Source organism: Oncorhynchus mykiss, chromosome 21 (genome assembly GCF_013265735.2).
Source record: "Oncorhynchus mykiss isolate Arlee chromosome 21, USDA_OmykA_1.1, whole genome shotgun sequence".
NCBI classification, from domain to species: domain Eukaryota; kingdom Metazoa; phylum Chordata; class Actinopteri; order Salmoniformes; family Salmonidae; genus Oncorhynchus; species Oncorhynchus mykiss.
Window position 1 is genome coordinate 19,398,608 of NC_048585.1, and position 15,105 is coordinate 19,413,712.

At 41.6% G+C, this 15,105-nt stretch overlaps 3 gene segments (V, D, J or C); 1 reads left to right on the forward strand and 2 right to left on the reverse strand.

Annotated features, from left to right (window-relative positions):
* Positions 1-1,890: 1,890 nt before the first annotated feature.
* On the reverse strand, positions 1,891-3,748 carry LOC118936361. The segment is given in 2 exon segments: positions 1,891-2,479; positions 3,341-3,748. Coding segments are annotated over 2 exon segments (402 nt in total).
* Positions 3,749-6,576: 2,828 nt separating this feature from the next.
* On the reverse strand, positions 6,577-6,979 carry LOC118942999 (the record flags this gene model as incomplete). The annotated part of the segment is given in 1 exon segment: positions 6,577-6,979. A coding segment is annotated over 1 exon segment (336 nt), but the record flags the coding sequence as incomplete, so codon positions are not given.
* A 3,065-nt stretch (positions 6,980-10,044) lies between these two features.
* Positions 10,045-14,639, forward strand: LOC118942904. The segment is given in 2 exon segments: positions 10,045-10,117; positions 14,189-14,639. Coding segments are annotated over 2 exon segments (399 nt in total).
* The last annotated feature ends 466 nt before the right edge of the window (positions 14,640-15,105 follow it).

Genomic DNA, 15,105 nt, shown 5'->3' on the forward strand with positions numbered 1-15,105 from the left:
TTAATCTGTTAACATTGTAGTATCTAGACCTCTCCTGTTAAATGTGCAACAAGGGGAAAAAGACCTCTGGACCATCTCTACTCCGCATACAGAGACGCATGCAAAACCCTCCCTCGTCCTCCATTTGGCAAATCTGACCATAATTCTATCCTCCTGATTCCTGCGTACAAGCAAAAATTAAAGCAGGAAGCACCAGTGACTAGATCAATAAAAACGTGGTCAGATGAAGCAGATTCTAAGCAACATGTCTGTTTTATAGCACAGACTGGAATATGTTCCGGGATTCCTCCGATGGCATTGAGGAGTACACCACATCAGTCATTGGCTTCATCAATAAGTGCATTTATGACGTCGTCCCCACAGTGACCGTACGAACATATGCCTACCAGAAGCCATGGATTGCAGGCAGCACCCGCACTGAGCTAAAGGATAGAGCTTCCGCTTTCAAGGAGCAGGACTCTAACCCTAATCTTACAAGAAATCCCGCTATGCCATCCGACAAACCATCAAACAGGCAAAGCGTCAATACAGGACTAAGATCGAATTGTACTACTCTGGCTCTGACGCTAGACGGATGTGGCAGGACTTGCAAACCATTACAGACTACAAACGGAAGCACACCCGAGAGCTGCACAGTGACACGAGCCTACCAGATGAGCTAAACTACTTCTATGCTCGCTTCGAGGCAAATAACATTGAAACATGCATGAGAGCACCAACTGTCATGGAAGGCTGTGTGATCATGCTCTCTGTAGCCGATGTCAGTAAGACCTTTAAACAGGTCAACATTTTTAAGGCTGCAGGGCCAGACGGATTACCAGGACGTGTACTGCGAGCATGCACTGACCAACTGGCAAGTCTCTTCACTGACACTTTCAACCTCTCCCTGTCTGAGTCTGTAATACCAACATGTTTCAAGCAGACCACCATAGTGACTGTGCCCAAGAACACTAAGGTAACCTGCCTACCAGCCCATAGCACTCACGTCTGTAGCCATGAAGTGCTTTGAAAGGCTGGTCATGGCTCACATCTACAACATCATCCCAGCAACCTTAAACCCACTCCAATTTGCTTACCGCCCCAACAGATCCACAGATGATACAATCGCTATTGCTCTCCACACTGCCCTTTCCCACCTGGACAAAAGGAACACCTATGAGAGAATTCTATTAATTGACTACAGCTCAGCTTTCAACACCATAGTGCCCTCAAAGCTCATCAATAAGCTAAGGACCATGGGACTAAACACCACCCTAGTCATAGACTGTTCTCTCTGCTACAGCATGGCAAGCAGTACCGGAGCGCCACGTCTAGGTCCAAGAGGCTTCTTAACAGCTTCTACCCCCAAGCCATAAGACTCCTGAACATCTAGTCAAATGGCTACCCAGACAATTTGCATTCCCCCCCTCTCCCCCTCTTCACACCACCGCTACTCTGTTGTCATCTATGCATAGTCACTTTAATAACTCTACCTACATGTAGATACTACCTCAACTAACCGGTGCCACCGCACATTGACTCTGTATCGGTTCCCCCCTGTATATAGTCTAACTATTGTTATTTTACTGCTGCTCTTTAATTACTTGTTACTTTTATCTCTTATCCGTACTTTTAAAGCTGTGTTTTTGGTTAGGGCTCTCGTAAGTAAGCATTGCTCTGTAAGGTCTACTACATCTGTTGTACTCGGCGCATGTGATTAGTAACATTTGTTTTGATTTGATTTGCTGGTTGAAGATGATGTGGTTTCAAGTGAGAACATAAATAACTAAGCAATGACATTCAGGCCTGATAGTTTTCAAGGAAACTGTGAATCAGGCTTGATTACTGTATGTCTATACCATTCAACAACATTTAAGACTGCAGTTTAATTATTAAAAGAGACAACAGAAATATGTGTTCCAAAGGGAAATCTTTATTTTCATCTATTCATCAAAGCATCAAAGCAAACATTCCTACAGTATCTAATAGTAACAAAACAGAACTCATCAAATCTAATACCGATTCAATCTCAGTCTACAGAGAGGACTGACACATGAACTCAAGCAAAGCCCCCTGTTACTCGACATGTCAGTGATCAAAAGACAGAGAACATCTGATCTCAGAACAGAGTCAAAGCAGAGGAACCAGCAGCCTCTCTCCACAGGGGTGTGTGACTAGGGGGCCTACCCAGAACAGTCAGCCCGCCTCAAGGTCTTGGTGACTGGAGTCTGGGAATTCTGCTGGGCTTCACAGGTCACCTCTCCTGCCTTGGTCCACTCCTGGCCAGTGAGAGTCAGGGTGCTGCTCCAGCTGTACAGGCCATCCTTCTCCAGGACCCTAGAACTGGTCTCCTGCTTCTGGCTGGTCCCGTCCACTTTCCATCTTATGGTCCAGTCTGAGGGGAAGCCCTTGTTGGCCAGACACGTCAGTGTGGCTGTTGTTGTACTGGACAGCTCCTCACTAGAGGGGGGCAGGACGGTGAGGGTGGGGGCACTGTTACCTGGAACAAACAGAATACATCAACTAAGTAATTACAACAAGTACAGCAACACTAAGAGATTATCTCCATTAAGGTCCACAACCAAATAAAGTGAATTGGAAATGCCCTCTAAATATGAATGTAGAAGTTAGATAGTTTAAAAGATGTGGAGAAAACACTAAAGTAATAGGATACAAAGCAGATTTATGAACCAAACAAGTATAAAGTGGTTAAATAACTAGAGTTACTAGTCATATGGTGTCAGTTATACATGTTATACAGATATTGTTTAGGAATGGATCTGATCAGAACAACCTACTCATATTCTTTGTCTTTGTCTTCACACTAACAGTGAAGTCTACCACGAATACAACGCAACAATGATGAATACTATATACAATACTATTCGTTTTTATACCACAATTAGGTGTAATATTATGCAATTTTACAAATCAGACATTCAAATAAACCTACAATTTATCATTTTGAGTCAATAAATATTTATTTGAAAGAAGGCTCATTCAAAATCTACATTTAACCAAAAATATTTGAGTTAAAGATAATAAAAATATAAATAAAGAATGGCACACAAACAGTAATACACAATGCAACAACTATATTCCATATTATTAAATAGTTATCATACTGGAACTCTCCTCTGCAATCCATCAAACCACACATTTAACTAAACACCTACATTTGAACATGTTATTTAAATAACATTTCATTTGAAAGAAGGCTTTGTCAAAAGTAATACAAAAAATATATTTTTTTAGGAAGGAAAATATGAAAAATCGCAATATATTCATATAGACGAAGTTTCACAGAGTAAAATACCCCCAAAAAGAATCAGAAAGAAATATCAAAGAGCGTGTTACTTACTTCCAACATCTAGTCTGGTGCCGCTACCAAAAGTGTACCACAGTGATACAATCCCTATTACTGCTGGTACAACAACCTCCTGCATGTTTGGCACTCTTCATTTCATTAGACTGTGGTTCAAATAATTAACTCTACTATAGTATGAATACATTTCAGAAATGAATTATTCTACTCAATTAGAAATAAAGTGTTTTTCATGTTGATTTCCTTAACATGGACCAAACCTGACTTTTTCTTGTACATCTCCTACTACTGTAGGTGCAGCATGTTTATTCATACAACTAATCTAAAATGTAGGCAAATCAGTTTCATAGTTTAAAGGCAGGTCAGATTTGATTAGATGTAATAACATTCATATTAAAAGTGGCCATAGTATGTGTAGGCCTTGTGTATTTTGTATAAATCATCTAAAAAAGTTCATTTGAAAAATCCTCAATATCAAGTCAAAATGTATAGAGAAATTGAAACACAACATCAAAAGTTGAATAAATAGTTTGTAATAAATCATTTGGACTTTACTTACTTCCAACATCAAGTCTGGTGCCGCTACCAAAAGTACACCACAGTGATACAATCACTATTACTGCTGGTACAAAAACCTCTGTGTTGTGATGCTGCAGCTGTTACAGTGAAGATCACGTATACAGAATCATAATCAACACAGATACACTTTAACATATTCCAGGTAGAACAAACACTTCATATTAGCTGTTTCTAGATAATACAAATATGAATTGTATCTTAAATCCAGATATGAGTCATTTTTCCTTCCTCTGTGTATCAGGTTCTCCTAGTCTGGAGGTACAGTCCAGCATTAGATCAGTGTTGCTAGTATTCCTCCATATTGTCCATATGAAAGACAACAGCAGCAGCAGTAGTGATAGTGATCCATGTTGTATATTCCTTTATTAAACATGTTGATCTCACATTTAACAGTGGTGGTAAAGTCACAGAGGACAGACAACACTACCAGAGGAATCCCACCAGCTTTAGTTTAGAGAAGTGTTCACTAACTGATTAGAGGAACTTACATGAGAGACCGAGCATGAGTGAACAGACAGTTCATTATATCTGATCATCATCAGAATAATAATATAATGGTGGTGTGACATAAAAGTTACCATACATTAGTTATCAGATAAAACAGTTGCTGTTTGATGTTGTTAAAGGGGCAGCAGGTAGCTAGCGGTTAGAGCGTTGGGCCAGTAACTGAAAGGTCACTAGTTCAAATATCTGGGTTGATAAGGTGAAAAATATGCTGATGTGACCTTGAGCAAGGCACTTAACCCTAATTGCTCCAGGGTCGCCAATTCACACTTGGACATTAAACTGTGTGAAATAAGACACATTTAATTACCCACCTAATTATTATAAAATACATCTCAAAATGTATTCTGATGGGAAACTACTTGGAACCTGAAATAGATTTGAAACATTAATTTGCATAATGCATCTGCTCCGCTGCTCTAAGAGTGTTTATATCCCTGTGAGTTGAACACTTCATGACTGAGAGCTGTTCTTCATGACTTTTATCACCATCTTCATCTGGACACTTGTTTTCTACATACAAGGTTACAATTTTCAGAATGTATTGTTGAAAATGAATTAAATCTACAGTGTTTACATGTACAGTATATCAATGTTAATGTTTCTATTCAGAACTATGCATTAGTATATGTAACATTCCATTCCTATAAATGTTTTACAATATTTTTCAGAATCCAGAGGACAGTACGTTGTGACACAGACTCCGGTAGTGAAAGCTGTTCTCCCAGAACAGACAGTCTCTCTGAACTGTAAAACCAGCAGTGATGTTTACAAGAATAACTATCTAGCCTGGTACCAACATAAACCTGGAGGAGCTCCTAAACTCCTTATTCACTCAGCTACAACACTTCAGTCTGGGACTCCATCTAGATTCAGTGGCAGTGGATCTGGGAGTGACTTCACTCTGACCATCAGTGGAGTCCAGGCTGAAGATGCAGGATATTACTACTGTCAGAGTTTACACTGGCCTGATAGCACTCGGTGGTTCACACAGTGATACAGAGACATACTAAAACCTCCCTCAGTCAGACTGCACAGTGACAGTACCGATACAGCTGGGACCTACTGCAGGTGCTGAGGGGGACGAGACAGTGACATGGAACAATGGTCACTAGAGGAGATGAACTGTGACATGTGACAATAATAGAAAGCAATCATTCAGATCACATGACCATCCTCATCATCATCATCATCATCATGGTTATGACTTATAGTTTTTGTCATGTCCTTTAAGTAGTACTTCAAAGTATTTTTACTTAAGTACTTTATACCACTGACTAGGCCTAATCAAAAGTTGCTTTCAGAAGAAGCCTTTGACTCTCCTCCTGAACTGTAACCATAGGCCTACACAGCACAGCCATTGGTTAGCCAGCACACAACACGTTTTTGATCAGCAAGCATAGAGAAGGCCGGGGCTCAGGTTTGAAATATCCATTGCGATGTGTAATGCAGCCTAGTTTATTTTACACCATCCCAACAGCTATCTTAGAAACATAACTTTGTGCTGTGCTTCTCTGAGCATACACTTTGTAGCCTATAGCCTCTAGGCTAGGGATCATTTCATTGAGACCACACTAAATAGCCTATAGACGCACTTGATTATGAGGGGTGGCATCGGACACACAACGATATATTGTAAAGCCTAATAAGCAACTAATTCTAAAACACTGAGAAATACACACATTTTATAAAATGCTAATTACATGATCCTCCCCTGGACTAAATTGAGAAAAAAAGAATGCTAAACCCTCCCCTTGAGATAAATTTAAAAAGCATGAACCCATTTTCCTCCAGGTACCCATTCTGTACATTTCGATCCGTCCCTTACAATGAACTACTGGTTGATGACAACGCAGTTAGAACATAAATAATTAAGCAATGACATTTAGGTCTGATAGTTTTAAAAGAAACTGTGAATCAGGCTTTATTAATATATGTCTATACCATTCAACATGTACAACTAAAGTTGAAATATTGAAAGAGACAACTAAAATATTTGTTCCAAAGGGAAAACTTTATTTTCATAAAATCTTCAAAGCAAACATTCCTACAGTATCTGATAGAAATAAAACAGAACTCATCAAATTTAGCACTGATACAACCTCAGTCTACAGAGAAGATTGACACATGAACTCAAGCAAAGCCCCCCGTTGCTCGACATGTCAGTGATCAAAATACAGAACATCTGATCTCAGAACAGAGTCAAAGCAGAGGAACCAGCAGCCTCTCTCCACAGGGTTGTGTGACTGAGGGGTCCTACCCAGAACAGTCAGCCTTCCTCGGGGTCTTGGTGACTGGAGTCTGGGATTTCTGCTGGGCTTCACAGGTCACCTCTCCTGCCTTGGTCCACTCCAGGCCAGTGAGAGTCAGGGTGCTGCTCCAGCTGTACAGGCCATCCTTCTCCAGGACCCTAGAACTGGCCTCCTGCTTCTGGCTGGTCCCGTCCACTTTCCAGCTCAAGGTCCAGTCTGAGGGGAAGCCCTTGTTGGCCAGACACGTCAGTGTGGCTGTTGTTGTACTGGACAGTTCCTCTCTAGCGGGGGACAGGACAGTGAGGGTGGGGGCACTGTTACCTGGAACAAACAGAACACATCAACTGCATCAACTATGTCCAAAAGATTTATAAAAGCAATATATATACAAATATATTGATTTGGAAATGCCTTCTAAATATAATGTAGTTAGATTGATAAAAGATTTGAAGAAAACACAAACCATAATACGATAGATATACAATGTAGATTTATGAACAATATGAGTCAAGTGTAAGTGGTTAACTTCAGATATCTTAGGATTGTTTCTGATCAGAATACTCTTTTTTTATTTTTATAAAAGATTTGAAGAAAACACAAAATGATAGATATACAATGCAGATTTATGAACAATATGAGACAAGTGTAAGTGGTTAACTTTAGCAGTATGTCAGATATCTTAGGATTGTTTCTGATCAGAATAAATTGTACCCCCTTTTCTCCCCAATTGTTTTTAGTAGCTACTATCTTGTCTCATCGCTACAATTCCCGTACGGGCTCAGGAGAGACGAAGGTTGAAAGTCATGCATCCTCGTATACACAACCCAACCAAGCCGCGCTTCCAACCCGGAAGCCAGCCGCACCAATGTGTCAGGGGAAACACCGTGCACCTGGCAACCTTGGTTAGCGTGCACTGCGCCCGGCCCGTCTCTGGTGCGCGATGAGACAATCCCTCCCTAACACAGACGACGCTAGGCCAATTGTGCTTCGCCCCACGGACCTCCCGGTCGCGGCCGGTTGCGACAGAGCCTGTGCGTGAACCCAGAGTCTCTGATGGCACAGCTGGCGCTGCAGTACAGCACCCTTAACCACTGCGCCACCCGGGACGCCTCTGATCAGAATACTCTTAACATCTCCAGTATATTAAGATAATCCAACAGGTTGTATAAAAACATTGTCACGTTCTGACCTTAGTTCCATTGTTTTGTCTTTGTTTTAGTATGGTCAGGGCGTGAGTTGGGGTGGGCAGTCTATGTTCCTTTTTCTATAATTTGTGATTTCTGTGTTTGGCCTGGTATGGTTCTCAATCAGAGGAAGCTGTCAATCGTTGTCCCTGATTGAGAACCATACTTAGGTAGCCTGATTTCACTTTTGAGTTGTGGGTGATTATTTTCTGTGTCAGTGTTTTTTCCACATGGAACTGTTTCAGTTTTGTTATTTCTCTGTGGCCAATGTGAGTAAAACATTTACACGTGTTAACCCTCGCAAAGCTGCCGGACCAGACTGCATCCCTAGGTGCGTCCTCAGAGCATGCGCAGACCAACTGTCTAGTGTGTTTACAGACATATTCAATCAATCCCTATCCCAGTCTGTTGTCCCCACATGCTTGAAGATGGCCACCATTATTCCTGTTTCTAAGAAAGCTAAGGTAACTGAACTAAATGACTATCACCCCATAGCACTCACTTCTGACATCATGTAGAGCTTTGAGAGACTAGTCAAGGATCATATCACCTCCACCCTACCTGACACCCTAGACCCACTCCAATTTGTCTACCGCCCCAATAGGTCCACAGACGATGCCATCACACCGTCTGGACAAGAGGAATACCTATGTAAGAATGCTGTTCATTGACCACAGCTCAGCATTCAACACCATAGTACCCTCCAAACTCATCATTAAGCTTGAGAGCCTGGGTCGAGACCCCGCCCTGTGCAACTGGGTCCTGGACTTTCTGACGGGCCGCCCACCAGGTGGTGAAGGTAGGAAACAATATCTCCACTCCGCTGATCCTCAACACTGGGGCCCCACAGGGGTGTGTTCTCAGCCCTCTTCTGTACTCCCTGTTCACCCATGACTGCTTGGCCATGTACGCCTGCAACTCAATCATCAAGTTTGGAGATGACACTACAGTGGTAGGCTTGATTACCAACAACGACGAGACAGCCTACAGGGAGGAGGTGAGGGGCCTCGGAGTGTGGTGTCAGGAAATAACCTCTCACTCAACGTCAACAAAACAAAGGAGATGATCGTGGACTTCAGGAAACAGCAGAGGGATCACCCCCCACCCCCATCCACATCGACGGGACCGTAGTGGAGAAGGTGAAACGTTTTAAGTTTCTCGGCATACACATCACAGACAAACTGAAATGGTCCACCCACACAGACAGCGTGGTGAAGAAGGCGCAACAGCGCCTTCAGGAGGCTGAAGAAATTTGACTTGTCACCAGAAACACTCACAAACTTTTACAGATGCACAATCAAGAGCATTCTGTTGGGATGTATCACCGCCTGGTATGGCAACCCCAGAGGGTAGTACGGTCTGCACAACGCATCACCAAGGGCAAGCTACCTGCCCTCCAGGACACCTACAGCACCATATGTCACAGGAAGGCCAAAAAGATCATCAAGGACAACAACCACCCGAGCCACTGCCTGTTCACCCTGCAATCATCCAGAAGACGAGGTCAGTACAGGTGCATCAAATCTGAGACCGAGAGACTGAAAAACAGCTTCTATCTCAAGGCCATCAGCTCGTTAAACAGCCATCACTAACATAGAGAGGCTGCTGCCAACATACAGACTCAATCTCTGGTCACTTTAATAAATGGATCACTAGTCACTTTAAATAACGCCCCTTTAATAATGTTTAAATGTCCTACATTACTCATCTCTTATGCAAATACTGTATTCGATACCATCTACTGTATCTTGCCTGCGCCGCACGGCCATCGCTCATCCATGTATTTATATGTACATATTCTTCTTCATCCCCTTACACTTGTGTCTATAAGGTAGTAGTTTTGGAATTGTTAGCTAGATTACTTGTTGGTTATTACTGCATTGTCGGAACTAGAAGCACAAGCATTTCGCTACACTCGCATTAACATCTGCTAACCATGTGTATGTGACCAATAACATTTGATTATATCTGGTCATCATCAGAATAATAATATAATGGTGGTGTGACATAAAAGTTACCATACATTAGTTATCTGAGTAAACAGTTGCTGTTTGATGTTAGAAAAGCTGTGACATGAAGGATAAAATACTCCAATAACTGGAACCTACTTGGAAACTGAAATAGATTTGAAACATTAATTTGCATAATGCATCTGCTCCACTGCTCTAATAGTATTTATATCCCTGGGAGTTGAACACTTCATGACTGAGAGCTGTTCTTCATGACAACAGAACCCACAACAACCATGACTTTTATCACCATCTTCATCTGGATGCTTGTTTTCTGCTTTCAAGGTTACAGTTTTCAGAATTCATTGTTTGAGATTAATTTAATCTATAGTGTATACATGTAGAGTATATCAATGTTAATATTTCTATTCAGAACTATTCATTACAATATGTAATATTTCATTTATATAAATGTTTATTTTTGTCTTTTTCAGATGCCAGAGGACAGTACGTTGTGACACAGACTCCGGTAGTGAAAGCTGTTGTCCCAGGACAGCCAGTCTCTCTGAACTGTAAAACCAGCAGTAATGTGTATTCTAATAATTGCCTAGCCTGGTACCAACAGAAACCTGGAGGAGCTCCTAAACTCCTTATTTACCATGCTACAACACTTCAGTCTGGGACTCCATCTAGATTCAGTGGCAGTGGATCTGGGAGTGATTTCACTCTGACCATCAGTGGAGTCCAGGCTGAAGATGCAGGAGATTACTACTGTCAGAGTTTCCACTATCCCAATAGTAAACATGTGTTCACACAGTGATACAGAGTCGTACTAAAACCTCCCTCAGTCAGACTGCACAGTGACAGTACTGATACAGCTGGGACCTACTGCAGGTGCTGATGATGAAGAGACAGTGACATGGAACACTGACTGAACTAAAATACACTGAGATAAATATATCAGTGGGTCCAGACTACATAAATATGTCTTCCCTTTTGCTGTGGCTAACAAACCTTTTATTAACATTTCAGACAATATATTGAATAGACTCCATCTATGTGAAGTAATAATGTCTCACATAATTTCAGAATAAGTATCCCAGTCTCTGTTAGGCCCCTGTATTGGGTAGTGCATTTCAAGTTAAGATTGAACTATATTTACTGAGATCATATAACATGATTATGACCCATAATAACAACCTGAGGTTCTGTCATACAAGAGACAGTGACATGGAACACTGGTTAGTGAAGTCAATGAATATGTTTAGAAAGCATCATTCTAATCACATGTTACCCATCATCATCATCATCATCATCATCAATGTAGTGCACCTTCAAAAGTTATTTGAAGTTCTGAAATACTCACAATACCAGTCCAATATGCAAAACAAGATGTAGAGACGTAAATAAAAAGAAGGTGGTGTTACATTAGCATCAGCCCCCTAAATCAAATCCCCATATGAACCTCACAACCAAACATGTGATGTGATCATCTAGCATTATATTAACTATTTTAATGAGCAGGTTACAGCAGGCTGTTACATCTGTGATTGAGAAATGATGCTGGATCTGTGAATGAAACAAGCTGCTGGGCTCAAACAGACATACAGTATTATCTATCATTAATTACATGGAGGCATATCTGTTGTGTCTCCCTCCCTGAAGTACCTCAGTCAGGTATTGAATTTCAAGCAAAGATTCAACAATATTTTTTGAGATTATCTAACATTATCATAACCCCCTAAAACGTCCTGTGGTTATGTCAAAGCAAAACGCCTCTCCTGCCACACCTGGCTAGATCCTTTCAGCACGTTCCCAGGCCTTTAATTGAGCCGATCTCAGGCTTGTTAACCACTTAAGACCCTGATTGGCTGAACAATCAGCCTCAACCTTTAAAATGCTGCTGCTCACACAGATCTCTCCAATGAATGGAGGTTGTGGGAAGGTGAAGGAAGCATGGAGAGGTCAGGAACAGAAGTTGGGTTTTGGAGAAACACCATCAGTTCTCTGTAAGCAATGTAGCTGATGGAGAGGCAGGAGCTTGGTGAACAGATAGATGTGATTGTGGACAGCGAGGAAGAAGGAGAAGATGTGGGAATTGGGAAGATGTTTGTTGAGGAAGAATGGTGTCAGACATGATAAAGAGAAATCTGGACCAATAGGAGTGACATTTCTGATGATGTGGACCCTTGCCTTTTGGCAGATCCATTTCTGGTTTCGGGTTGGGTCAGAAAGGAGTTGGGTGCAGTTGAATCAGTGAAGGTAACCTGTAGTGGACTTGTGATGTTTGTGTTTCTTCTGATTAGAGGGAGCGGGTGCTCTGTGTCACTCAACTTGGGTCATGATCTGTTTCTTGCTTTGCTTTTAGCAACAGGATGTAATGTAAAAATATTCCCAGTGTGAAGTAGCTCTTAATTGTTGTGATTGTGAAGTCATGTAAAACTTTTCATTGTCAAAATGTTCCTAGTCAGTTGCACGCGTGTCTGTGAATGGCTGAGCTCCTGCAGATGTTTCTCTCACACCACCTCGCCCTTGATTTAACTATCTAAGTAGCATAATGAGCTGTAAACTGGTCAAGATAACTTGTTCTCAGAGGTGTACGGTTTTAACATGTTTGTATAGCTAACTTACTAACAAATATATGCACTGTCAATCGAAAATGTAGCATCCAAGTCTTTGCCATCGCTGTTAATTCTCTCCTCACATCAACCCTCAGCACTTTGACGTGCAAGTCCGGGTGTTTATATGCTGACCTCACGCCTCAACAAGCTTCTGATTGGTCAGAGTCAATACCCCTGGCCACCATTGATTGGCAGATGTGTGAAGCAAATGTGCGTGCCCACAGAACCGTTTGTCGAGGTCAGGGGACACAGGTTACATAAAGAGATGCGCATACAATTATTGTATTGGGAACATTTTCACGCTGGGAGAGATTTTACATCATGATGTACAATCAGAAAACAATCAGAACGGTTGGACTATTTCACACTGGGAAGATTTTTACATGACACATGGCACCATTGAAAGGGGTGAATTCTGGGCTAGTGATAAGTGTGGAGGTGGAGCAAATGAAGTTTAAAATACCTGGTGTTTGTGATGCCCACCGTTTGGTGGGACGTTGATCCGGTGGGGGGAGTGGTGAAAGAGTCATTGTCAGTCCTTTTGAGTTTTGAGTCTATATTAGTTATCATGTTAGAGCTTTTGTGCAGAATCCACTGTACTGTTTCAGGTGCAACGTTCATGGTCATGTTGCAGCAGTGTGTAGGAGGGAGATTCCAAGATGTGTGCAGAAGGGCATGGGACAGAGGATTGTGTAGTTTTGCTGGATAAAGTTGTGTCAACAGTAGGGGTGCTGATGTTGTTGGAGATCGTAAGTGTCAGGTGCGAGAGAGGCAGGTTGACATGACCAGAGTCAGAGTAGTGCAGAGGGTGTCGTATGCTGAGGCAATGAAGGAAGTGGAAGAGGATGGGTGAAGGGTGAGGGATCCCAGTGAGTAGTAGATTTGTGCCAGCACAGGGGGATAGGGCAGAGAGTGAATTATGCTTCAGTAAGGTTGTTGTCTTAGCGTTCATAGCATTCGTTATCAACTGTACCATAGAAATGGAACGTAAATTATAGAGAATAGCTGTTGTGGTGGCAGCTGCAGAGAAGTATTTGGGTATGTGAGATTTCACCTAAGCAGAGTTGCAGGGTGTGTTGAGTGGTGGTGTCCCGTCCTGCCAGGTCGTTGGCATGTTGCAGGAGTAGATAGGGTCAAAGTAGTGGAAATGGGGTAGTGGGTTTTAATGGGTAGGTGGTAGCTGAAGAGAAGTACCTGGTGTATGAGGTTTTACACTAGAACAGTTAATGGGGTGATGATTTTTATTTGTATGAAATAGTGGTATGTAGGGTTAGTTGGTGGGGAAAGTTTGTCCTTTTAGGAACAGGAATAATAAAGATAATTTAATGTTGATATTGTAGGCAGTGACTGGCCTTACAATTTAGTCAGTAGGGGGCGGTGTGTACACCTTTAAATTAGATGTGATCCTCTAACCCAATCCCAAAGAAGAAGAGCTCTTCAACTACAGTTTCCCTGAGGAACCAATAGTCTGTTTGCATAGAGAGAACACTTTGCATTGACAGCACATGCTTCAGTGCTCTGGGAGTGTTTATATCCCTGTGAGTTTAACACTTCATGACTGAGAGCTGTTCTTCATGACAACAGAACCCACAACAACCATGACGTTTATCACCATATTCATCTGGACACTTGTTTTCTGCTTTCAAGTTTACAGTTTTTGGAATTTATTGTTGAAAATTAATTAAATCTACAGTGTTTACATGTACATTATATCAATGTTAATATTTCTATTCAGAACTATTCATTACTATATGTAATATTTAATTCATATAAATGTTTTTACTATATTTTTCAGAATCCAGAGGACAGTACGTTGTGACACAGACTCCGGCAGTGAAAGCTGTTGTCCCAGGACAGCCAGTCTCTATGAACTGTAAAACCAGCAGTAATGTTTACAACAATAACTATCTAGCCTGGTACCAACAGAAACCTGGAGGAGCTCCTAAACTCCTTATTTACTATGCTACAACACTTCAGTCTGGGACTCCATCTAGATTCAGTGGCAGTGGATCTGGGAGTGACTTCACTCTGACCATCAGTGGAGTCCAGGCTGAAGATGCAGGAGATTACTACTGTCAGAGTTTCCACTATCCCAATAGTAAAGATGTGTTCACACAGTGATACAGAGACGTACAAAAACCTCCCTCAGTCAGACTGCACAGTGACTGTACTGATACAGCTGGGACCTACTGCAGGTGCTGAGGAGGAAGAGACAGTGACATGGAACACTGATCAGTAGAGGTCAACTTTGAGTATGTTTACAAAGCATCATTCAGATCACAATTTCCCCGTCATCCTCATCACACTTGTGAATATTTATTGTCATGGTAGCGAAGTTCACTTATAAAAGTTATATGAACTTTTAAAACACACATTACCTGTTCATAATCAGAGTCAGATCCACAGATGTAAAAAAAAATGAACAATGGTGATGTTACATCAGCATCAGCCCCATAAATCAAATCCCCATATGAACCTCACAACCAAACATGTGATGTGATCATCGAGTAATATATGAACTATCTTGATGAGCAGGTCTGTTACATCTGTGAATGAGACATGATGCTGGGCTCAAACATGAAATATGTTTGAATAATATACATTTGATCTGTCATAATATCTGTAATTGTAACTAACCTGAATCCACCATAGAGGTTAAAACCAGTCACTCATATCTGTCCCAGTCTAACTACTAGACTGGTAGCTGTGGGA